This window comes from Phascolarctos cinereus, unplaced genomic scaffold, assembly GCF_003287225.1.
Source record: "Phascolarctos cinereus isolate Bilbo 61053 unplaced genomic scaffold, phaCin_HiC Scaffold_9;HRSCAF=440, whole genome shotgun sequence".
Classification (NCBI taxonomy): domain Eukaryota; kingdom Metazoa; phylum Chordata; class Mammalia; order Diprotodontia; family Phascolarctidae; genus Phascolarctos; species Phascolarctos cinereus.
In genome coordinates, this window is record NW_027556402.1 from 188,044,172 (window position 1) to 188,068,834 (window position 24,663).

Sequence of the window (24,663 nt, forward strand, 5' to 3'; positions counted from 1 at the left end):
GCTGTAATCTTGTTTCAGATCTCTATTTACTGTGGGAGTCTAGGCAAGAAATTTAACCTTGAAATGTCCTTGTTCAGTAGCTTCAGTTTCCTCCAATTCTTTGCAATGCCCCGAGGCAATTCTCTAATCAGTCACCCAGTCAACTAGCATTCATTAAACACTTTCTATGTGCCAGGCACTGTGCCAAGCCCTAGAGATACAAAGAAAGACAAAAGACAATCCCTGCTCTCAAGGAACTCAGTTTAATGGAAGAAACAACAGAAAAGCAACCATGTACAAACAAGATATAAACTGACAAGTCTCTGATTTGCATTTTTTTTTATTATGGCCACACGTGGAGTAAGTATTCTGTTGGGATTGGAATCCATGTCTCCCAACTGTGTGTTCAACATACTCCTCACTACGCAGGGCTGATCTGCTTTACGGAGTGAAGTGGAGGAGGAAAGATTGATTATTTAGACTCCGGGTGATGAGGTCTAGAGGTACTGGAATCCCAAAATCACAACATACAGTTTCTGTCCTAAAGAATTCGACCCAAGCCTTCTTTCAGCCAAAAACAAGGTTTATTAAAGATCCACCATACTAGTCAGAGTCTTAAGGAATCTGAGCATCTGTGAACTATTGGCTAGATTGTAAAAATCTGAGCAGCGACTAGATTATAAGAATCAGAGCACCTTAATGGAGACAAGATGGACCTTGTATAGGGAAAGACTATGGGAGGGATCTAGAAGTGGCCAAGTAGCCTGTGAGGTAATAGAACTCCAGGGGTGGCCAAGGGAGAATGGAGCCTGGATAGGATTAAGAGCGGGAAGTGGCTGGTGACATAGGGTGGTCTAGGCTAGGTTAAGGGTAACAGATTGGGCACAACCACAATGAAAAGCCAGTTGATGGGATTATAGCCTCAGGGGGATGCCAGAGATTTGGCCATGTGGGAAAGTCCAGGGTTTTTCCTTTTTGGGATCTAGATCTCATTCTCATCACGGGTACCTGCATTCAGTTACTAGTTGTGCTGTTAATTACCTGTAAGCCTTAGGCAACTCACTTCACCCCTCTGGGCCTACCTCAGTTTCTTCATCTGTAATATAAGGGTATTGGACTAGATGGAGGCAGTTTCCACATTAGGAATTCTCTGTACAAAAGCTCTCCACCTCTTCCCCCCCCACCAAAAAAAAGGAGTATTATTGATATCATTTTTTGTTTTTTTTTTAAAATCCCTGGTAGCTTGTGAGCTTCATGAGGACAGAGGTTGTGTCCTATCTAAATGTTGTATCTCCCCCAAGCCTAAGCACAGTGCTCCAAACAAAGTAGGGGCTTAATAACTGGGTTTTTTTGTTCATTTCCTCAGCCACCCTCTAAATCTCATCCAGCTTGTGCCTGTGGTGAGTAGAAAGAACACTTCACAAGGAGTCAGATGCAGTCAGATGCCTTTTTAAGTCCTGATTCAACCATTAACTAGCTGGGTGAACATGAGAGCAACACACTTCTCTGGGTCCCAGTAATAAGGATCTTGGACTGAATTATCTGAGATCTCCAATTCTGATATTTTATGTATAATTAAAGAAACTCAAAGAGGGAAAAGCAGCTGCCTGCTCCCAGGAATTATACTTAAAAGGATCATAGGGTAGGCAGGAGGGTAAGGAGAGAGGAGGTCAGGTGGATTTTAGGAAGGAGGATAGGGAAGGAGGAGGAGAACCTGATGAGTGGGAGGTCAGGTGAATTTTAGGAAGGATAGGGAAGGAGGAGGAGGACATGGTGATTGTGGGGTCAGGTGGATTTTTGCAGCTGTGGTCCTGATTCTTTTTAACTGAAGCAGTCCTTACTTGAAAAGGACCAGGGAGCCCTGGATCTGATCTGCACAAACCAAATTAGCAAATATTTACTGAGCTCCTTCTGAGTTCATGATAAACTGAAAGCAAAAGGACTGGGATAAGTGAAGACCATGATAATTCATTCCTTGATTCAACAAAGAGTTCTGAAGAGCTTATATGCCCAGAGCACTGTGCCAGGTGTTGCTGAAGAGAAAAAGGTAAATAGGGCAGGGCAGCAACCCTCAGCAAACTTGCTTGGTAACTCGGGGCCTTCCCAATCCAAATCTGCTTTTGTCCAAATAATCAGCACTTGAGAACCTAAATTCCCTGAATAATACATAACAATCCCTAACATATCTACAAGCCTTTCCCAATTTACCTCAAGCTTTCTCTATAATGACAGCCCTCCGGGGCAGAGGGCAGAGATATTACTATCCTCAATACTGATGAGGTGGCCACAAGTTAAATGAGGCTGTAAGGTGGCCCAGTAGATAGTGATGGACCTGAAGTCAGGAAGACCCCTGTTCAAATTTGACCTCAAACACTTAACTAGCTGTGTGACTCTGGGCAAGTCATTTAACCCTTCTCACCCTCAGTTTCTTCATCAGCAAAATGGGAACAATAATGCCATCTATCTCACAAGGTCTTTGTGAGTATAAAATGAATAAAGCTGAGCTATATAAATGCAAGTTAATTTTATTATGGTCACACATGGAGTTAAGTAGACTGTCAGGATTGGAATCCATGTCTCCCAACTGTATGTTCATACTTGTCACCATACAGGGCTGATCTGCTTTACAGAGAGAGGTAGAGGAGGAAAGATGGAGGGATTTAGAATCCCAGGTACCTGCATTCAGTTATTTGTTCTGCTGTTAATTACTGACCTTAGACAACTCACTTCACCTCTCTAGGCCTGCCTCAGTTTCTCCACCTGTAATATAAAGGGATTGAATCTCTAAAGTCCCTTCCAGCTCTAAATCCTATGTCGAGAAAGTGTTACACGTTATTTCTATGGTTATTTTTTTCGGGGATGGGGGAGAGTGTGGGTTATTTTTTGGAAGGGGAACCAGATTCAGCTGCACGGATCGAGAGATTAGGAATGGTATGGCTGGGCTGGAGGTATGATGTCGCACAGGCTTCGTTTCTGGATGCCTGGACCTAACTAGAGGCAGGCACCTATTGTCCCATCTGCCCTTAGGCTTGACAATTCGCACATTTGCAAATACAGCTAGAGGTTGGCTGGTTCACAAGCTTAAGAAAACTCAGGTAGGGGTGTGTGTGTGTGTGTGGAGGGGGGTGGGAGATGAGGGTGGGAGGTGGGGGCGGCATGGATAAGGTAGGAGCTGGTGACTTTTTATTTATTATTCAACCCAGCCCCACCAGCTCACCCTTCATTTATTATTTGCACTGGGTTAGAATCGTTGCCTCTAACGAACGGGGTGCTTTGACCCTTTCGAAGGCTCAGAAGCCGGTGGCCGAGAACCTGCTCTGTGTATCTGGGCACGTTCTGCAGCCCGGGAAGGTTTAGGGGTTTGCGACCCCTAATGCCCTGAAGCCCCCTATACCGCCTGCTGTAGTCTCCCTGGCATTGGGCAAAGGAGCCTGGGAGGGGCGGGTGATGATGGGGTAACAGCTAGACCCTGCCATGGCCCGACTGAGCCCTCCTCCAGCCTACTTGATTCAAGCCTCCTGCACGCCCCTCTTCTTTCCAAAGCGCCCGCATACCCTCAGCCACACGGGCTACGGTTGGGTGCAGGGCGCGTCCTTGCCAACGCAGCCTCCTTTCTTCCATGGTGAGTGTTAGCGTAGCGCTGCCTAGGAGCGCAGGGCGCCAGGCAGGCTGTACGCGCCCCCCCCCCCCGCTTTTTCTTCCCACCCCCGCTACTAGCCTCCTCCCATCTGCCCGTCTCCCCCTCCCCCGGCCTCTCGTGGCCCCCGCGTACCACTGCGGGCACTGAGGCGCTAAGTCCCGAGGGAGCGCTCGCTGCCTTGGCTGCACCAGTAGCAGATCGGGGGCAGAGCCGGCTGCGCCTACCCCCCCTCCTTTCTCCGCAGCTCCCTCCTCCCTTCTCACCACCCCGCCCCCTCCCCTCCCGGTCTCCTTTGTGCTGCTCTCGCTCCTCCTGCCTCCTCCGGCTCTGCGCCCTAAGGACTGAGGCTGCGTCAAGGCGGAGTAGCGGTGCTGCTGCTGCTGCTGCTGCTGCTGCTGCTGCTCTCGACGCCGACATATCCTTATACACACTGGCACTGAATTAGCTCTGAGGACGGGAAGGGGAACGAAGGAGAGAAAAACACCAACAAAAGGAATCTGCTCCAGCTATATCCACCAGCCCTCCCCAAGTTCAGCGCCCAGCTCCTCCTCCGCCATTGCTGCGTGTGTGTGAGCTTGGAGCCAAAAGCTTGGAGAAGCCACGCTAGATCCTCGGGGGGTAAGTTCAAATTCCACCCCCCTTCCAACACTGAAGGGACTTTTAAGGCTTTTCTTGGGAAGGAGAGGACAGGGCGGGGTGACAGGGTGGGGTTGAGGTTGGGAGAGGTGCAGAAAAGGTATGTGGGGGCGTCCTTTCCTAAGCAGTGACTTGGGCCACAGCAGGGGTGGGGGTTCGGGAAAGGACAGGACGCTGGAGCTTTTCTATGCGCCCTGAACCCCCTAACATTGGGACTAGAGGGTTGACTACTGCAGAGATCAAGCTCCTAAGGGTGGGTGCGTGAAGAGGGAGCAGAGACTGGGAGATCGAATGGACAGATCTAGAAAACGGAATGGGCAGAGAGGGTTTGGGGAAGGGAATGGAGAGGGATTTGGGGCAAAAAGCAGCTCTCCAACCTTTCGTGGGCTTTGTGGAGCAGGACGCAGATACCGAGACCCGACCTCACCCTTGTAAGGCGAAAGCAAATGGGGAAAAATGCCCCACTCCCTCCCCAACCTCACCTTAGCCATCCAGCAGTGACAATTTCTTGCCCTGGTCTCCCTCACCCCCCCACCCCCTTTAGCTCAGCTTTCTGCCAGGGTGGTTACATTCACCTCCGTGAGTGTTTGGCAGGGCAGCCTTTGTGGCCTGGCTTGCAGAGAAGCTGCCCGGGTGCCAGAGCAGACTTTTTTAGGACATATAGATCAGTAGGTCACGTCTTTTGTTATCAGTGCCACCGAAACCTGGGGAGTCTTTCTGTGAAGTGCGCCTGGCCCAGGTTTGCAGTGATGTGCGCTGTCCCCTTTGGTTCCGCAGGTACTGCCTTTCTCTCAGAAGGATGGTGAAACTGGGGAATAATTTCGCTGAGAAAGGCACAAAACAGCCCCTGTTGGAGGATGGCTTCGACACCATCCCTCTGATGACACCCTTGGATGTCAATCAGCTGCAGTTCCCTCCTCCAGATAAGGTACGTTCACATTCTCCAATGCACCCCCTCCCCAGGCTCACACACCCAAAGGCCAGGCACAAAGCTGTAACAAAAGAATGAGCTGTGGGCTGGGAAAAGCCAGAAAAGCCAGCCAGAGAGGCCTCATGGAAATAGAACTCTTTCCTGTTCAGAAGGAAATCAAAGTGACGCTAATGGTAACCCCATTCATTGTAAGGGGTCCAAAGAGATTGAATTCTTTGACTTTCTTGCCACACCTTCTCTCCTTAATACTGTAATAATTATTCAGCTAATTTTTAGAATGTAAAAATTCAGGGTATTATATCTACCTCACAAGGTAATTACATCTGCCTTTTATTCTGCAAACCTTAAATTGCTTACAGAAATAGGAGGGGCTATAATTGGTATTACAAAAATAATGTTGCATTAATAAACAGGAGGCCTGGGTTAGATTCCCTGACCCCACACTTATTAGATATGTGACTGTGAGCAAGTCACATATGATCTTGAGTTTTCTTTGATGTTAAGCTGGGGATAATGATTCTTGTACTGCCTTGTTCATAGACTTTCCTACCTTAAGATGTAGCAGAACCGTTAGCTATTTCTAGCAAGGAAATTTTACAGTTATTTTTGTCTGTGAGGCCAGAGTAATGGCCCAAAGGAATTTAGTCTGACCCTGTAGCTGGGTCCCCATTCCAGGATTATATGGGAGAGTTCCCCTTTGTGTTGTGCTTCTGACAACAGGCAAGGTTTCAAGGGTTCCAGAGCTGCTTACTCTTATAATAATGACGCAAAAAGCTAGCATTTATATAGCACTTTATTATTTAGAAAGTGCTTTCTTTACAACCTTGTCAGGTATGATTATTATTGAGCTCTCATCTTTTTTGAGATCCAAGCCTTCATTCAACACCAGCTGCTGGGAGGAAGAGTGCTGGGTTTTGAGTCAGGGGACTTGAGTTTTAATTCTGACTCTCCTACTCATCACCTTCCTGACCTTGGGCAAATCCCTTAATCTTTCTGGACATAAGAAGCTCTCCCTGCCCACAACCTGAAAAGTGATTCCTTACTGATAAAATGAGAGGCTTGGTCTGACAGGGTTCTCTAAAGTCTCTCCAAGATCCAAATCTGTGATCCCATGAGTTGTACCTGGATATCCAAGTCAGTACGTCCAAACCAAACATTATCCTCCCACCTCCCCAAAGTTACCCTTCTTCCTAATTTCTTATTCCTTTTGAAGGCACCACCATCTTTCCAGTCACTCGGATTCTCAACCTCCCCTCATTGTATCCAATTAGTTGTAAAGCCTTGTTGATTTTGTTTCCACAACATCTCTCACATCCAGCCATCCCTTTTTCTCTACTCACACAGCAGCCACTACACAAAGAAAGGTCTTTATCATTCCACATCTAGACACTGTCTATAGTGTCCTAGTTGGGTCTCCCCAGATTCATGGCTTTCCTCTTTCCTGAGCTGTCCTTCCAGTACCTACCTCAACAATCTTCCTAAAACATCAGTTGGACCGACCACATTGCTCCCCTCTTCCGGAACCTTCAGTGGTTCCCTATCGTCTCCAGGATAAACTAAACTCTCTTGTGTTTGGCATTTAAGGCCTCTGACACTTAGACTTCGGCCCATCTTTGCAGACTGATTTCCCAGTACTCTTCCCCATACAATTTCTGTTCCAGTCATCTCAGCCAACTGTCATTTCCCATATGTGACATTTTATGACCCCTCTCTGTGTTGCAAGATTGGAATGATCTTATTTCTTTCACCTCCTCCTATTGGAATCCATAGTTCCATTCAAGGCTCAGCTCAGGTGCTGCCTCTTAAATGAGGCCTATCTTGAGCCTCCCCTCCAAAAGAATTATTTTTATTGACTCTATATTTTGTATTGACTTCTCCTAGTACATGTTGTTTTACCCTAGTAGAATGGAAGCTCCTTGAGGGCAGGGACTGTTTTTGTATTTGTATCCCCAGCATCTGGCACAATGCCTGGTGCCTAGTAAAGATTTCATAAATACTTGTTGAATTGAATTGAACCGAATCCCCGTTTTACAGCTGAAGAGAGTAAGACTCAGAGATAAGTGCTAGGATATGGCTATTCTCTGCTGGCACAGGGTCCAGGGCCAAGGGACCTCAGCCTACTCAGTGGATTCTTATTGTTCTTACATTGATTCTGGTTTTTATACAGAATGAACGACTGTACCAAGTACATACAAACACCCCTTCCCTTGTAGATGATTTAGAACAAAATTAGAACCTTCTTTTTCTTTTTTAGCTTATTTCTTTGTTTGAATTACCTAAATAAGTTTGAGCAAATTCTATGTCAATAATAGTATATCTTTACGTAAATGTTTTATAATTTTTCTCCCAAAGTGCTTTTACAACAAGAGGCATTGTGGTATAGTGTCAGTCAGTTAGTTGGTCTGCAAGCATTTATTAAGCACCTACTGGGTGCCAGGCACCATGCTAAGAGCTGGGGATGTAAAGAAATGCAAAAAACCAACCCCTGCCTTCAAGGAACTTACATTCTACCGGGGGAGCTCACAATCTAATTGGAAATAAAGTGGACGATACAGTCCTCAGCTTGGAGCCTGAAAGAACTGACTTCCAGTCCTCCATCAGATTCCTATTAGTATTATGAACCTGAGCAAAACACTTAACCTCTCTAAAACTCAGTGAGATAATTTATTCAAAATGCTTTGCCAATCTTAAAGCACTGTATGAATGTACAGTCATTATTATGTCTTTTACCCCTTATACACAGACCCAGCCAATTCAGCAAATTCAGGTGCTATGGAGGAGGCTGTTTGATCTGTACATTGTGATGAAGGAGATACGGCCCGTGGCTGGGTGGAACTTATAGTGTAGAATGAATAATAATAAAAATACAGGAATGTGGCCCCTGACCTGGAGAAGTGCTTCGAAGAAAAGCTGAAATGACATGAAGCAATGTTACAGAAGTAGATTCACTGAAATAGTGGTTCTTATACTGTGGCTCGTGGGTCAGGTGGGACCACCCACGTGATGCTAAAGCAAGGTCTCCAGATATTACGTTGGGTTTTCATTCAGTAGGGGGCTACTACCCCAACCTAAGTCTGTTCCCCCAAAAAATTATTAATTCGTTGAACAAACCTAACACTAACGTCTTGAAGCCCTGGCTTCCTGCCATTCCCTCATCCATTTATAATCTTGTTCCTTTGGAGCTGATCACCCTTGTTCGTGGCACCTAACGCTGGGCTCTAATGGAACCGATTATTGACATTAGGTAGGGAGTGCCTGTCATGGATTAAAGATGCTTTTGTAAAATGACATGGGTTTGGGTTGTATTAGGCAAAGGATGACTTCAGCCCATTTTTAATGTAACAGTTTATAGTTTATATGGCACTTTGGTCACAGCAAACCTTTGTGGTAGGCGGGTCTTTATTACGCTCATTTTCTAGGTTGGCTTACGTGATCTGTAACCTCTTTTCCCATTCTGAAATTCTATGGACGCCTAACCCCAAGTAGGTAACATTAAAAAAAAAAGTTAAGGAATTTTGGAATTGGAAGGATCTTGAAGGTCGTGTGCCCAATTCCCTCATTTTACTGATGAAGAAAGTGATACAGAGGCCCGAAGAGATGATGTGTTTTATCCAATTGTAGCTAATAAGTGGGGGAGCCTTGACTGGCACCCAGGCTCTTGTCTCTGAGGCCAGGGATCTCTGCATTCTTCTACACCATCTGATTCAGGAATTTACCCATCAGTAATGTATATTTAATGAGAGAGATGTGGAGGGCAAGAGAAGTATGTGTGAATTCTTGTCTTGGTCACAGATTACATTCCACTCATAATAGTAATACTGGGCCTATCCCTTGAGAAAACATAACATACTTTCTTAAAATCTGATGAACTCTAGAACAGCTTTGATATTTTTCTTCCCAAGACTGACCCTTCAGTATTTTGAATCCCTTTGGGAGAAAACTGTCAGCAGTTAGAGTATTTGGCTACTTCTTCAAATTTCCCACAGTGCTTTGCTCTGCCCTCTCTGGTACTCTTAACTCACTTTCCCTGGTAATATCAGTGGTATCAAACTCAGATAGAAAATGTAGCCACTAAACTGGACATAAGGATCCCTTTGGGAGCATAGGGACTTAGAAAAACATGTTTTGACATTAGCTTGTCTTCATTTATTTTGTTAAATATTTTCCAATTACATTTTAGAATTCCTTTTTTTTTTTTTTTAAAATGAGGCAATTGGGGTTAAGTGACTTGCCCAGGGTCACACAGCTAATTAAGTACCAAGTGTCTGGCCTGAGACCAGATTTGAACTCGGGTCCTCCTGACTCCAGGGCCTGGTGCTCTATCTACTGCCAGTTACATTTTAATCTGGTTCAGGTTGCACTCAGGAGTGGGGAAGGCTTCAGAGCCTGTGGATTCCATGTTTGACACTTCTGGTGTATGTGTTCTCCCCCCCCCCGCCCCTACACTTTTGTTAGATTACAGCATCATATATATTGTTTTAAATTTTAATTTTAAAATTTTTTTATTAATTTATTTTGATTTATCAACAATCACTTCCATAAGCTTTTGAGTTTTAGATTTTTCTCTCCTTCCCTCCCCAAGATGGCGCACAATCTGATGTAGGCTATACATATATATTCCTATTAAATATATTTTCACATTAGCCATGTTGTAAAGAAGAATTAGAACCAATAGGAGGAACCATAAGAAAGAGGAAACAAAACAGAGACTTGAGATTATCTAGTAATTTTAACTCTTCAACTTTAGAGATGAGGAACCTGAAGTCCAGAGATATTAAGGGATTTCCCTAACATTGCATAGGCAGCAAATGGTAGAGTCAGGATTTGAACCTAGATCTTTCGTCTCCAGAGCCAGCACTATGCATCGCTCTGAGAGTTTGGGCTCTATGCATCTATTTTTATATTACTTAGTGCCCATTACAGGGACTTGCCCATAGTAGGTGCTTACTAACTAGTATGTTGAATTATCTTGAAAATAAAGATGGATTGTTGGCTATGTAAGCAATCATTAAGTATTTTTCACTATGATTTCTTTGACATGTTCTATCTAAGATGCCTGGGATCTCAGATAGAACATGTGCCCTGTAAAGACTTATGATCAAAGAATCATAGATTTAGATCTGAAAAGAATTTAGGGATCATCTAGTCCAACCTCTGAATTTTACAGATGAAGAAACTGAGGTCTGGAGAGGTTAGGTAATTTGCCCAAGGTCAGACAAGTTGTAAGTGTCAGAGGTAGGATTTGAACCCAAGACTTCTGATTCCAAAATTGGGATGCTTTTGCTGCACTGTGCAGTGAGAGAAACAGGACCCCTCTGGGACTTTCTTAGGTTTTCAGAGAATAGCAGAGGCTTCCTTCAGATCAGCTGTTCTCCTTTCTAGGGGCTCAGGAGCCTGCCATCTGGTGACCAGGTGCCAGACTTAACAATGAGCAGCTCCCCTTGCCTTCGGGGCTGAACTGAGATTGCCTTCATTCCTCTTCATTTCTCGGCTATGATGCTCAGAACCAAAGGAGGAATGATCCGACCTGAGGCAGGCCAGTTTTTAACAGGGGATTCATCTCAGCATCTTCCTCATCTCCAAGACGAGCCTCTCTGAAGACTTTTTTCCTTAAAATATCTTGAGGTTTCAGTCCTGTTGATTTATTTCAACCCCAAAGCTATTTAGATCAAGATTAGGTTGTGCCAACAGGAAAAACATTGGGATTCCCAGGAAGTGATGCTGATCATTTCTCTCCCCATCCCAGCTCCTAATGGTGCCATCTTCCATTTACCTTCCCCTCCTCCTCTCCGCAATCCAGTTGGTGGCCAAGTGTCCCCATTATGTCCCTAGATGGAGTGTCTCCTCTGTCTGCTTCTTCCTTTCCACTCCCACCGCTGCTTTGCCTAGAAGCAATAATTACGTTTTTCCTGGCCTTGGGCAGTGTAGCTTTTTCTACATTAAGATTGTGACATTGGGGTACCATGGAGACACCAAAGAGGCTGGGTATTCCTGCGGGTGGCCTGGGGACCTTGGCTAGTCCTTGAGGATTGGGGCCCAGCTATTTTCATCTAGGAGAGGTCAAGTTAAAATGAACATCCAGGGAAAATTTATAGAAGGAAAAATAAGTCATAGGAGAGTGGCTCAATGATTAGGCAGTGAAACTTTAGCATCCTACCAGATTGGCCTTGGAGCTGGGAGACAGTTTATGGGCTAATTGTATGTATTTGAGTGTCAAGCTTTTGATTTTTTTTTCTTTTCTGCCAGCTAGGGAGCTTTCTCATTTTCCTTCCTTCTCTGCTTTTTTCAGACCTAGCTCCTTGAGTCACCTGATGGGGGTGGGAATGGTGGAGTATACTGGCAAAGGGCAGAGCCCAGGAGGATCACCTGATTTTCTGGTACCCCAGGGACGTCTCTGCCAAGAGACTCACTCTTTGTCCTTGGACTGTCCTGCTATCAGCTGTGGGAATAGCATGCTTCCATCACCTGGAGCCTCTGCTGAATGGGCAACACTAGAGTTAAAGTGAATGTTTGTATTGGTGGATGGGAAAAAAGCAGGGGAAGGCAGTCCCCTGGTATGAGCATATATAGACATATTGTGCTTTGCTAATTCTTGTGAGCCCTTGTGGTTTGCTCTGAAAGTCCTCATTAGTTCAAGGGTAATTGACTATATACTCAAATGACTCTCTCTCTCTCTCTCTCTTTCTCTCTTTTTAATGCAGACAGAACTTTGTAAGAAAAGCTAGAATACAGCAGGTCAGCATTGCTGCAGCTCTCAGGCACCAGCATTTCAAGGGTATTTTGGGGAAAACAATGATAGTTGTGTTAAAAATATAATTTTGATTTGCACAATTTTACTATTAATTAGTTCAGTAAGTATGATTTCAGGGGAAGGGGGTTGGGAATCAGACCTGGGCTTTCTAACTTTGACTTTGCCATAGACTAGCTATGTGACCTGGGTCACTTGCCATCTCTGAGCCTCAGTTTCCTGATGTGTTACATGTATAACATGAACAGAAGGGTGGAAGAGGTAGAGAGACTAGATGATTTTAAGGTATTTCCCAGCTCTAGAAGTCTATGGATCTAAGATACCAGGGCTTTAGTAATAGCTAGCATTTATATAGCACTTTACAAATAGCATTTCATTTGATCCTCACAGCAACCCTGGGAGGTAGGTGTTATTATTATCTTCATTTTACAGATAAAGAAACTGAGGTAGACAGAGGTTAAATGACTTGACAGTGTCTAAGGATGGACTTGAACTCAAGTCTTCCCAACTCCATGTCCAGTACTCTATCTGCTGTGCCAATTCCACTTGATAAGAAGTTAGCCTGGGGGGGGGGGAGAAGGATGTTGGCATTCTTATTCTCCCAATGCTCTAAAGAAAATTAAATTCTGAGCACCTCATTTCGTGGTTACAATTATGACTATGTGTACCAGAGTCATCATACCTATTGGTCTATTTTTATCTTGTTATTAAAATCTTGCTTGTCTCTTGTCTTTTTTCCTAAGGTGGTGGTCAAAACTAAAACGGAGTATGAACCTGATCGAAAGAAAGGGAAATTCCGTACTCCCAAAATAGCTGAATTCACAATCAGCATCACAGAAGGAGTTTCTGAGAGATTTAAGGTAGGTGTCAATCGTCTGATTAAGTCCTCAGTGATTTATTGAGCATCTGCTCTGGGAAGGCACTTTGTAGGTGCCCAAGGGAATACAAAGAAGAATCAAATCCATTCCTTGCCCTCCAGGGGTTTATAGTCTAGTTGAGGAGACACAAAAAAGTGATGCATGATTAGCCGCCTTCTCGTCTTATCATACAGGCCTCCAATGGATGACATATGTTGTACCACTCTTTGGAAACATGCTACAGGTGACTTAAACCTACCATGCAAGTCTCCAGTGTCCTTTGGCAATGGAATCATAATTTAAAAAATTTAGACATCACTTTCCAGCAGCTCTAGAAGAGGTGTCTGATGGCATCGTGCAGCTAATTGGCAGAGGAATTATACAGATTAGTTGTATAAGAATTCAGAGGAGAGAAAACTCATGTAGAGTAGATAGTAGTTGGATAGGCATGGAGGAAGTGAAGGACATTTTATTAATGTATTCATTAATGAGTCATGGTAGTATCTTCCCATGCAGAAAATGGAATTAAAACAAAATTTGAGTTAATTTCAGTAAAAGAACTGTGGGCAGGAAGCAGCAACATTGATAGAGTTAATTGGTCAGTACCTTGAAATTGAGAGGTCCATTTGTTGTACCGAGAAATCAGCGAGTGAGACCCAGATGTAATTTAAGATGTGGACTTTATTAGCGCGCGGCTGCAAGGGGTATGCACATCCAAATCAAGCAGCCCCGATCAGGGGTCGAGCTAGGGTTTATATGGAAAAGAGCATGGGAAAGAAATGCCAGGAACACTGATGAGGTAATCCAAAGATGCAGGTGTCTTTGGGGGCTATGGATGGGAAAGTACAGGGAGTATATGGGACAGGGAGGAGGATGGATCTTTGGAGTCTGGCAGGAGGAAGAGTCCTTGGGCTGGTCAAGGACACCCCTCTCCCTCTGTCTTGATGAGAGAATGCTCTCCAACAAGGGAAAGCTTTCTCACAACACAGGAACTTACTGAGGAATTGGGAGGCTTCCAGAGACATGATCTGAGGGCTGGGGCCTGAGCAGCTCATCTCTGTGTAGCTGTACCAGGGAGAGAGATAAGGGTCATGCTGAGGCCCATGCATGAATAACTGCTAGGCACAGTGTCCTTGGGCTGGAGAATGGTTGTTAGAGACAGTGTTTCTGAGACTAGGGAGAAATTGGGGCACAAGTACAAGCACCCGAGCACCCCATTATTACGGGTCAGAGATCACACAAACCAGACCAGGTGTCCTGGTCTCTGGTATAAACATAATTACCTAAAGCAATTATATTGCAAGTTTTCTTATCCATTTGTGTTGGAGGTACGGGCTATGCTGAGCTATGCAAGAGTACATTTCACTATTGTTTAGATTTAGGAGGAAAGAGGTCTGGGGCAAGATTAAGCACCAGCTTTTGCTTTCCATGGCTTAAAGGGCCCTACCACCTAAATGGCAAAATAATGTTCTGCATTACACATTTTTCCTTGTAAATCATGAGTAACAGGGAAAATGGGAATCAAATGCCTGAGTAGGGAAGAGAAGTAATTTGGAACATACCTCATTAGGCAAAGGCTTTGGTCTGTTTCTTAGTCGTAAATTCATTTTTCCTTGGATGTGCAACGATTTGCTTTTCTAACAAGAAAGATGCCATGTAAAAGCCTGAATAGTACAGCTCAGGGAATCTCAGTGGAAGACAGAAACTACATACATACCTTTTGATGTCTACCCAGATTCCCATCAGTGTTGCAGGAGTACTTTGTTCCTGAATGTTACCTTTAGTGTTATTTACAACAAAAATGGATTTAGCATATTCAGAGCACTGTTCTAGGCACCAGGGGAGATAAAAGGTCTTTTCCCTCAAGGAATTTGCAGATTAGTAGGGAGATAAGACCCCAATACAGATAGCTATCATGGCTAACATTACATGACAAGTGTGTGAAAAAAGAGGCTTGTGTGGGGTACCCAGAACTAAACAGAAGGTTTGGTCAGACTAGCAAAGGATAGAGAGGAATTATCACCTCCATCAGTCTGAGGGACCTTCATGGCCTGAAGTGATGAGAAGGTCACTTCAGATAACTCTTGGGTCGTACTACCTGAGAGGCAATGGAAAAAGTGGGCCGCAGAGACTGAGCTTTCTTTGCTGTCCTCTTACCCCTAATGATTTGTCTTTTCAGACCATGTTGTTTGTTGGGACTTGTTGGAAAAGAGTATTTAAAAGGTGAGGCCCATATCCACATCCAAAGAAAGAGCTATGGAAGTTGAATTGCTATTTTTTTTCTCTTCTGTTGAGTTTTGTTTCCTCTTTCTGATGGTTCCTCCTATTGGTTTTAATTTTTACTTACAACTTCACTAATGTGAAAATGTTTAATAGGAATGTAAATGTAAAACCTCTATCAGATTGGGGAGGGTGGGGGGGAGGAAGGGGAGAAAAATTTTAAACTCAAAAGCATATGGAAGTGATTATTGATAAATCAAAATAAAGTAATAAAATAAAGAAATAAAAAAGAATTACAAAAAAAGTGAGGCCCATATAACCCATCTTTCCCTCCCCCTTCTCTTCCTTCATCTTCTTCTTCTTCCTCCTCCTCTTGCTCTTCCTCATCCTCCTCTTCCTCCTCTTTTGCTCTTCTTCATTCTCCTTCTCCTCTTCTTCCTCTTCCTCTTCATCTTCTTTTTCTTCCTTTCCTCCTCCTCCTTCCTCCTTCTTCCTTCTTCCATCTTTCTTCTTTTTTTCCTGATTTCATGTTTGCAACCTTTTCTGCCTTCAGAAGCCCAATAGCCATTCATCTACATGTATTTATTGAGTGGCCTGCATTTATGGTTGTACAGTAAGCTGTGGTTATAAAGTGGGCTTTACATATGTTATCTGATTGGATCCTAGCAAACATTCCTGGAAAATGGTGTAAGTAAATAATGTTCCAGGGGCTCAGATCATGCAGCTAGTAAATGGGACTCAAGCACAGGGCTTTTGCCTTACAAGATGAGAAACCTGTCATATTTGAAAGAGGTTATTGAGATTGTACAATTAAGCTGTTGACCTAATTGACATTTATTAGGGCGAACATTGTCAGGCCGGTGGGAGAAAGCACATGCAACAATCCCATGACATCAGAAGTGTCTTGCTTTTGCTGTCTGGAGTGTAGCTTTCTACACTTCACTAGACCTTCGTGGCTGTTTGAACTAAGGATGACAGGGGATGTTTGAGGTTGATGAGGCCTGGTAAGACTTCAGGGAGCAATCATTGCTGTAGAATAGTAGAATCTTTGGGGACTTCAGAGATCATCTCACTTAATCTGCTCAATTAACAGATGAGAAGGCCAGGGTTTGTGACTTGTGATTAAGTGACATGCCCAGAGTCACCCAGCTACTGAATGACCAGGCTGGGAGAAGAGCCCAGGTCTCCTGACACTGATTCCAGTAGGGGGTCCCTCCCTCTTTGCTGCTCCTGACTGCTTTGAGGCTTTGGCTCCAGTATTTTAATGTGACACCATGAAGGGACCTTGGATTAATTTTACTTGGAAACATTTATAAATATAGAAAACCTTCCCTCTAATAGTGATGAGGGGGAGGGCAGGGAAGAGAGCAGAGAGAGACATTTATTCTCTTTTCACATCAGTTTTTACTAAATGGAGCCATTATGCTTTAGGAGATGTAGTTTGACACAGGGTCCATGTGAATCTCTCCGGTCCCTGTGAATCTCTCCACTCCAGTTGGCCTCCAATGCCCGATGCCTCACGGAGCCATTGAAGGTGACCTTGAGCTCTTATAGGCAATGCCAACAGAACACAAGCCCTGCAAGGTTTAATCAGGTTGGAAGGGCTTGGAGGATGGGGCCATTGAGAGGTAGAATGTCTGTCGTCTGAGGACCAGCTGAGTTAAGTTTAGAGGGGCTCATCCTATTACCAGAAGGTTCATTACCAGTTGATTTTTATTTTTTTGGCCATAGCTACTTATGAAAATGGTAGACTAAATTGTGGAGGAGCTAGATTTAATGTTGGTAGCAGCAGGCACCCCTTTCCCCCTCCTCCACTCCACTGATTAAATCAGTGTTTTTCTGAAGTATTAAAGTAGATCTGAATCCACGGAAATAATGAGACCTATTAATTTATTTTAGCAGCTCTGTGACATTGCAGTAGATTTGGGGCCACTGTGTGCCCTGAAGTCAGAGAATACATGGGGAAAAGTTTGTGTAAATATAATTCAAGGACAGAAATCAAGGATATTGCAGGATTTTAGAGCAGAAACAGCCATAAGAGATCATTTCATTTTACAGATGAGGAAACTGAGGTGAAATTAATTTCAGTGGTAACCAAATCTCCTGACTCCCAAGCTTGTGCTGTCTCCATGAGACTGTACCATAGTTTCTCTTGCTATACATATAGTGGTGGCTTTTTTTTTTTTGCCAGTAATTAGTTAGTTTTCCACTTGGAAACAGTACCAAAAAATCCTAATAGGGCACATATGGCATAAATAGTGATTCCCTTGGTTTTTTTTTTATCTCTGGCTTTTGAATACAAGAAATATAATCTTAATTTTGGGGCATCTGAACAACAAATAAAGGAACTGATTCCCTCTTGGGTAGGCATCTCTAATTGTACAGCAGAGCATTTAGAAAACCGGCCCTGAAGGCACATCATTTGTCTGTATCTTTGGATGGCACAGTTTTAAAAAAAATGTCTTTTGGATATAACTTTATGATTATCACTCTGGGATTAATCCCTGCCTACCAAGTGGCTAGATTGTGTTGCTAAGTAACTCCTGCATCAGAGAAAAGGTTTCATAGGATTTTGTCTTGGGGGAATTGCAGAATGAGTCACACAGTGGTGGTGGCTTTATATCCAGGCTTCTGAAGAGGTTAACAGCAATTAGGGAAATGGTAGTTTAGTTAATTGAAGATATATTTTTGTTTAAAAACAAAACAAAACAAACACAGAGATATTTCTCAAATGACCAGAAATGTTAAGAAAATTTAATACTGACCCAATAAATGAGGGCATTTGTAGGGGTGCTTCAAGCTACCCTTTTCCTATCTTAAATTATTGATGGTAGCTTATAAATTTACAGATGCAAAGGGGTAGCAGTCTGGGGTTTTCTCCAGGGTCTTTATTATTTGCTAACCACTGTGCTCCCAGGCTGCTTTTGCCTCTAAGAGCCAAAGTATTATCCCTGCCGGGATATTTGGCGTAAATATTTGGCATAAATATAAGATGTATTAGTTACCTGGTGGCATTCTGACTTTGGCGACACTGGCTTATATGCACGATGAGTTTCCCAAACTAGTCCTCTTACTTTCTGCTTGAAGTTCAGTGTGAGAGCCTGGAAAATGTTTCAAGGGACAAAATGACATTTACTTGACTCATGGCCATGGATGCTCCAGTGAATATGTCAGTTTGGCTCCTGTCAGAAATGATTTTGTGGTGGGTTTGTATCTTTTGGAGTCCTAATGACCTTGATGTAATGTGCGCTTGCCTGTTCTCCTCTCCAGCACCACCCCCTCCCCACTTGCTAAGAATAATTCCCTTGGGCATTTCAAGAGGCGTTTGTTAAATATTTGTAGAGGATGATACCATTTCTTTGGCACTTAACAGTAAGGAAGACTTAATGTTGTGGTGCTTCAAAGTCTTATATACATTTTGACATCCTGAATAACCTTCAGTGTTCATTTGCCATGCAACTCATTTTGTGTTCTGTCAACTATGTAAAGCATTGTACAGAACATAGCCCTTGAGTCCCTGTATGGCTGCAGATCGACAGTGTTCCAATTCTCACTGCAGAAGGGAGGTTGTTAACAGACTCAGATTAAGTGGACTTGAGGGAACTGCTTTTTGGGCACAACCATGGGTGGTTATCTAAAATATTTAAGAATTCACAACATTTGACTAGTGCAGACATCTTTTCCAAAGACACGCTTTATTGGGTTACTTAGCAGGAATGCAGAGGAGTGTTGTGGGAAGGAGAGTAGACTTTATGTATGGACCATGTGACCTTGGGCAAATCACTGCCTCTTCATTTTCTTATCTATAAAATGGAGATGGTAATACCTGCACTATCTACATAGCAGGGTTGTTGTAAGGAAGGCACTATTTAAACTGAGAGGGAAGGAAGGGAGGAAGAAGGAAGGAAAGAGGAAAGGAAGAAAGGAAGGAGGGAGGGAAGAAGGAAAGAAAGAAAGGGGAGAAAGAGAGAAAGGAAGGAAGAAAAGAAAAAAAGAACTAAAGAAGAAAGTGGAACAAGGAAAGAAATAAACGGAGGAAGAAAAGGAAAGAAAGGAAGGAAGAAAGAAGAAAAGGAGGGAGGGAAGAAAGGAAGGAGGGAGGAAAGAGAAAGAAAGGGAGGGAAAAAAGAAGAAAGTGAGAGAGCAAGGAGGGAAGGAAGGAAGGAAGAAAGGAAGGAGAAAAGGAAGGAAGGAAAAAAGGAAGGAAGGCAAGCAGAAAATGTATTAAGCATCTACTCTGTACCAGGCACTGTATTAGGCAAGCAGAAAATGTATTAAGCATCTACTCTGTACCAGGCACTGTATTAGGTGCTGGGTATTCAAACAAATGTGAAATAATCCCTGCCTTCTAATAGAGACAATGCATGTAGAGGAATAGGGGCTAGGGGAAGGAATTTTGATTTAGGAAATCACAGAGATTGTGAGGCGAGTTGCAACTTAGTACTGTCAACTGTCACATACTTTCCAGTAGCAATGGTAATATTGATATGATTCCTACTTCCAGAGCAAATGGCAGAAAGTGGGACCAGGGGCCAGGATTGTGGGTGGGCTTGGGAGAGGTTGGTGAAGGGCAGGGTAGATCTGTGGCATATCTGTACTTAACAGCAACAAGGAGAGATGGGGCAGAGGACCCTGGAAGAAGGAGATTGCTGGCAGGCATGGCCTGGGGGATGTGCCTCTGTGCAGAGCTGTCTCCAATCCATGATCAGGGCTGGTATGACTGCTAAGGCAGAGGGAGAAGAAGGTGTTAACGCTCAGTCGGTATGAGAAGGGTCTTGAGGCTTTCAGCCATGTTATACCACATGCTGAGTTTAAAGATTAACAGAGACCAGAAAGAAGCACCATTTACTTGGAGGGAATCCTAGGTGGAAAGCCCTGTTTGAATTCAGGCTGCATAGCTTTAAATGGGAGAAACCAAAGTCCTGTGGACACCATTGATCACCATGGCAGTGCACTGGCACCACTGCAGCTTGTCCCATAACCAGCACCTTCATCATCCTCCAAGCCCCCATCCCCTCCATGGAGCCTGCCTTTTGTACCCTTTGCAAGGTCACCGTGGACTTTGGTTGATTCCACCTGGATAAAGAATACCAGCTTTTCCTGTGGAAGGTAATGAAGTCCTAAATCTTCTCAGTCTTACAAGCCAGCAATTACTTATCAAACACCAAACTACTGTATAGCCGTCAGTATTGGCAGCAGAAGGAGGTTTGGTGTAGGAGAGAGGGCACTAGCCTGGCATCAGGATACCTGCCTTCAAATCCTGGCTTTATCACTAACTTGCTAGGTGACCTTGGGCAAGTCATTTGATCTCTCTTGGGACTCAGTTTCTTCATCTGTAAGACGTGGAGAAGTAGAATAGATGTTCATTAAGATCCTTTCCTCCTTTAAAATTCAGTGAATTAGTATTCAGAATAGGGGGTGGGGACGGCAAGGTGTTATGATTTTCCCTGGGCTCACTGCCCCTCTAGGGATACACTTGTTTCAGGGTAGTTTGTTTATCAGAAGCAGAACCATAGACATTAGAGCCTTTTTTTAGAGTCTTAGAGATGCTCTAATTTAGGAACTCTCAAACTTTTTAGTTTTAGGATGCCTTTATACTCTTAAAAATTGTTGATGAGCCTTCCCCCCCCAAAAGAGCTTTTGTTTATGTGAGTTACATCTATCGATATTTTACTATAATAGAATTTAAGATATTTTAGTATTATTTTGAAAATGGTTTTGACTTCATGCATCCCCTAACACAGTCTCAGGGATCCCCACAGGTCCCCAGACCACACTTTGAGAACTCTGCTGCTCTAATCCAGCACTTTCATTTGAGAAATGAGGAAACTGAGGCCTGGGGAGAGACAGAAACTGCCCAAGGTCACACAGGTAGTCACCAGCAGGGGCTGGGTCTGCACTCTGCCTCCAGGACCAGTGTCTTTGTGGTCCGGTTTCAGAAGCAGCAGACAGAACATGCATCGTTTCCAAAGGTCAGATGAAAGCTGTGGTTCTTGGATAATTCCATTCATTCAGAGAGCTTTTAGCACCTGTGGCATGCATAGCTTGTACAGAGTTCTCTGTGGGCTGTCATGGTAAAAGGTAACAGGGAAGTTTAGGAGAGTTTTTCCAGTGATGGGGATGCAGTTCTGAGAAGAAGAAGGAGAAGAAGAAGAAGAAGAAGAAGAAGAAGAAGAAGAAGAAGAAGAAGAAGAAGAAGAAGAAGAAGAAGAAGAAGAAGAAGAAGAAGAAGAAAAGAAGAAGAAGAAGAAGAAGAGAAGAAGAAGAAGAAGAAGAAGAAGAAGAAGAAGAAGAAGAAGAAAGAAGAAGAAGAAGAAGAGGAAGAAGAAGAAGGAGGAGGAACGACAAATTTCCCTTTGGCCTTCTTGTTCTTCAATACATTTGTTTTCCCTGGAAGTTACACCATTTTGCTATGTTCCAATTATACCACCTGCCCATTGGGGCAAATGGTACTGGTCATTTAATAAGGTCTTTGACTCTAATGGTTAGAGATGCCCTGATCCAGAAGTTCTCAAACTTAGCCTCTTTGGGACCCAGTTTCATCATCTGTAAAATGAGGACCAGGACGATCTCCAAGGTCCTTTCTAGCTCTAAATCTATCGGTGTGGTCTCTGTTTGTCATCTGTGAAATGGGGCAACGATGGTTGTATTGCACTTTGATAGCTAACATTTCTATACTGCTTTTTATGCGCTCAGTGCTGTGCTGAGCACTTTACAGATATTTCATTGGCTCCTCACAGCAACCCTGCCAGGGAGCTGCTGTTATCATCCCCATTTCACAGTTGAGGAAAGTGAGGCAAACAGAGGTGAGTGACTTGCCCAGAGTAACTCACGTGGGCAATGTCTGAAGCCAAATTTGAACTCAAATCTTCTGACTGCAAGCACAGCGCTCTATCCACTGTACCACCGGCTGCCTGCAAGGCAGGCTGCTGGGAGCTAAGTACTCTGTAAATCATAAAGGGCTGTATGAGGGTGAGCTGCTGCTGCGCTCCTGTCTCCAAAGGCCCAGCTTTACGCCATCCTTCCAAGAGGCCTCGTGTGCCTGTCCCTCCTTCGTGTGTGCGAGTTTTACTTTAGTTTTGTGTTTCATGCATGTTTTATTTCTTCTGTTGTACAGTAAAAGAGGAACTGTGTCTTCCTAATTTTTGATCTCCCTCACCCCCTAGTCCTCTACCCTGCACGTTGTAGGTGCTCAGTAAATGTTCATTGAACTGTAGAGGAAAGGGCTAATGTTTAGAATGAAATGTTCTGAAATAGGACAGGACACTGGGCCCGCCATGTTGCCCTGTTAGCTTTAGAATCTGATTCAGTGCAGGGGGTTCCTTAGTGCAGTTTTAAGCCATGCACCAAGACTTTGGGGACAGCCTGTATTAGGCACTGGTCCTTAGGCATCAGAATCTCAGAGCTGCAAGGGAGCTTAGGGATGATCTAGGCCAGTAGTGTAAGACTCAAATAGAAAGGGATCCCTACAACTGCATATTGACTTAGAAAAAAACCACACATTAACATTATCTATTTTGGATACTATATCTATATATGTATATGTGTGTATATGTGTGTGTGTGTGTGTGTGTGTATGTGTGTATATACCTGTATATATGTATATATTATATTATAAGGGTAGCTAGGTGGTACAGTGGTTAGAGCACCAGCCCTGGAGTCAGGAGGACCTGAGTTCAAATCTACCCTCAGACACTTACTAGCTGTGTGATCCTTGGCAAGTCACTTAACCTTGTTGTCTCATCTATAAAATGAGGTGGAGAAGGAAATGGCAAACCGCTCTAGTATCTTTGCCAAGAAAACCCCAAATGGGGTCATGAAGAGTCAGGCATGACTGAAAGACGACTGAACAATAACAACACTCGGGGAACGGGTGTTTCCTCTGTTGAGAAGTAAAATCCCTTCATACCTTAGTAGATAATCTTCATGAATTGCTGTTGCTGAAAATTTCATCACTGGAAGGCCTGACTTCTGCCCTTGAGGAGACTGGTTCTCCAAAAACAGGCCCACACTGAAAGGTTTTCCAGTATAGTGGAACATAGAGCGCTTGAGCTCCATTGGCCTAGCCTTCAAGCATGCCTGGTCACTTCTGTGCTACCATGAGGCCTAGGGTGTTCATGGAGTATACCTGTATATTTCAATTGATTCTAGAGAGATTTTATGCCAAGTCCATCTGTAGAAGTTTCTTCCTTTAAAAATTTATTTTAAATTATTCTAGTTAATATAATAGATTGGGGAAAAATAATCATTTGTCTCCAGAAGGCCCTTGTTAAAGGGGACCCTGAGCAGTTGCTATAGTTTTCTCCCATTAGCACATTAGTGCCGTGATTTATCGGATTATCTAATTGTCATCTTTGAAACTTGTAGTTGGAGTTTGAAACATGTAGATAAAGGATAGGCTAGGAGGGGAGGGGGAAGTATGGAAGGAACAATGAGGGGGTGGAACTGGCTTCAAATGGGGGTAGACTGAGTCAAGTGGTAGGATTTTGGGGGGACAGCAATGGAGGACAGCAATGGAGGAAGGAGAGGAGGAAAAAGCAAGAAAACTCTAGGTCTGAGGTCCACTGGCCTCCCAAGATGGGGATTCTTGCTCCTAGTACTGAATCATTTGGCCAGCACAGAGGTGCCCACTCCCTGACAATACTACATTCATCTGATTGCTCATCTAGTCCTTTCATTTTTCAAATGAGGGAACTTAGAATCAGAGAGGTGACTTACCCAGGGTTACACAGGGAGCCTTCTTAGTCCTCACCCCCAGGGAATATAGTTACTGAAGTACCCCAAGGGCCTTGTTTGACCCTCAAGGCTGTCTGACGACACAGAACCTGAGGATGGTGTTATAGTGAGCCTCTAGAGTATTTTAAATAGGAAATTACTGGGGTCTCCTTTCATTTTGTGTAAACATTAGAGTCCTCTCATTTTTTTAGGATGGCATTGTAGTATGAGGCCAGCAAAAGCTAAGCCCAGAGAACTCTGCAAAAATTTTGGTACCATATTAAGTTGAAATGTGTAGCAAACTCTTGGGAGAAAAAAAAATCTGCGCCCCCCCTCCCTGCCCCAGAATTCAATAGAATGAAAATTAGTTTACTTCTGGAGGAAACACTTTAATCCCCCGTGATTCTTGTCCGTATCTTTGTAGAAATCCTCCACGGAGGCTTTGCCCATCTGTTTCTTTGAATATTTCTTGGTCTCTAGTGCCACAGTCAGGCTGTCCATCCAGTATACCATTCTCGATACATTACCAACCCACCTCCTTTTTTTCTGGTTCTGTATGTCCTTAACAGTGTCTTTCAGACCACTTTTCTCATGCAGGTCAGTGCTAGTAATATGCTTCAGTATGAGAGGAAATGCCTTGTTGTTAATAAAGTGATTACTTACAAAAGCAACATGGTTCACAAGTCTTTATCCTCGACATCAGTATATGTCTGAAAGAGCATGAGCTTGAAGCTCAGCTCTTGGGAGACCAGATGGTACAAGCCACGAATTGTAAAGTCATTAGCAGTTGCTTAAATGTCTCCAGCAATTGTGTGAAGAACAATAAAAAAAGGCTCAACTAGGATGCCTTCCTTCTCATCCAGGGCCCTTTTTACTCGAGAAGTCTGAGGGTCTGATGGGGACTTCTCTCACAAACTGACTTCTGCTTTTGTTCCAT

General features: G+C 43.7%; 1 protein-coding gene across 2 annotated transcripts in view; it reads left to right on the forward strand.

The window, feature by feature from the left end:
• The first annotated feature begins 3,755 nt into the window (after positions 1 to 3,755).
• NSG1 (neuronal vesicle trafficking associated 1) overlaps positions 3,756 to 24,663 on the forward strand; it is a 46,954-nt gene continuing 26,046 nt past the window's right edge. The window contains exons 1-3 of one of the 2 annotated variants that reach the window (XM_020992091.2): positions 3,756 to 4,237; positions 5,033 to 5,183; positions 12,678 to 12,794. In XM_020992091.2, the coding sequence (XP_020847750.1) occupies positions 5,055 to 5,183; positions 12,678 to 12,794 (246 nt within the window). In that variant the 5' untranslated portion in view covers positions 3,756 to 4,237; positions 5,033 to 5,054. The remainder of the gene's footprint in view (positions 4,238 to 5,032; positions 5,184 to 12,677; positions 12,795 to 24,663) is intronic. The other variant, XM_078148605.1, reaches the window with a different exon arrangement.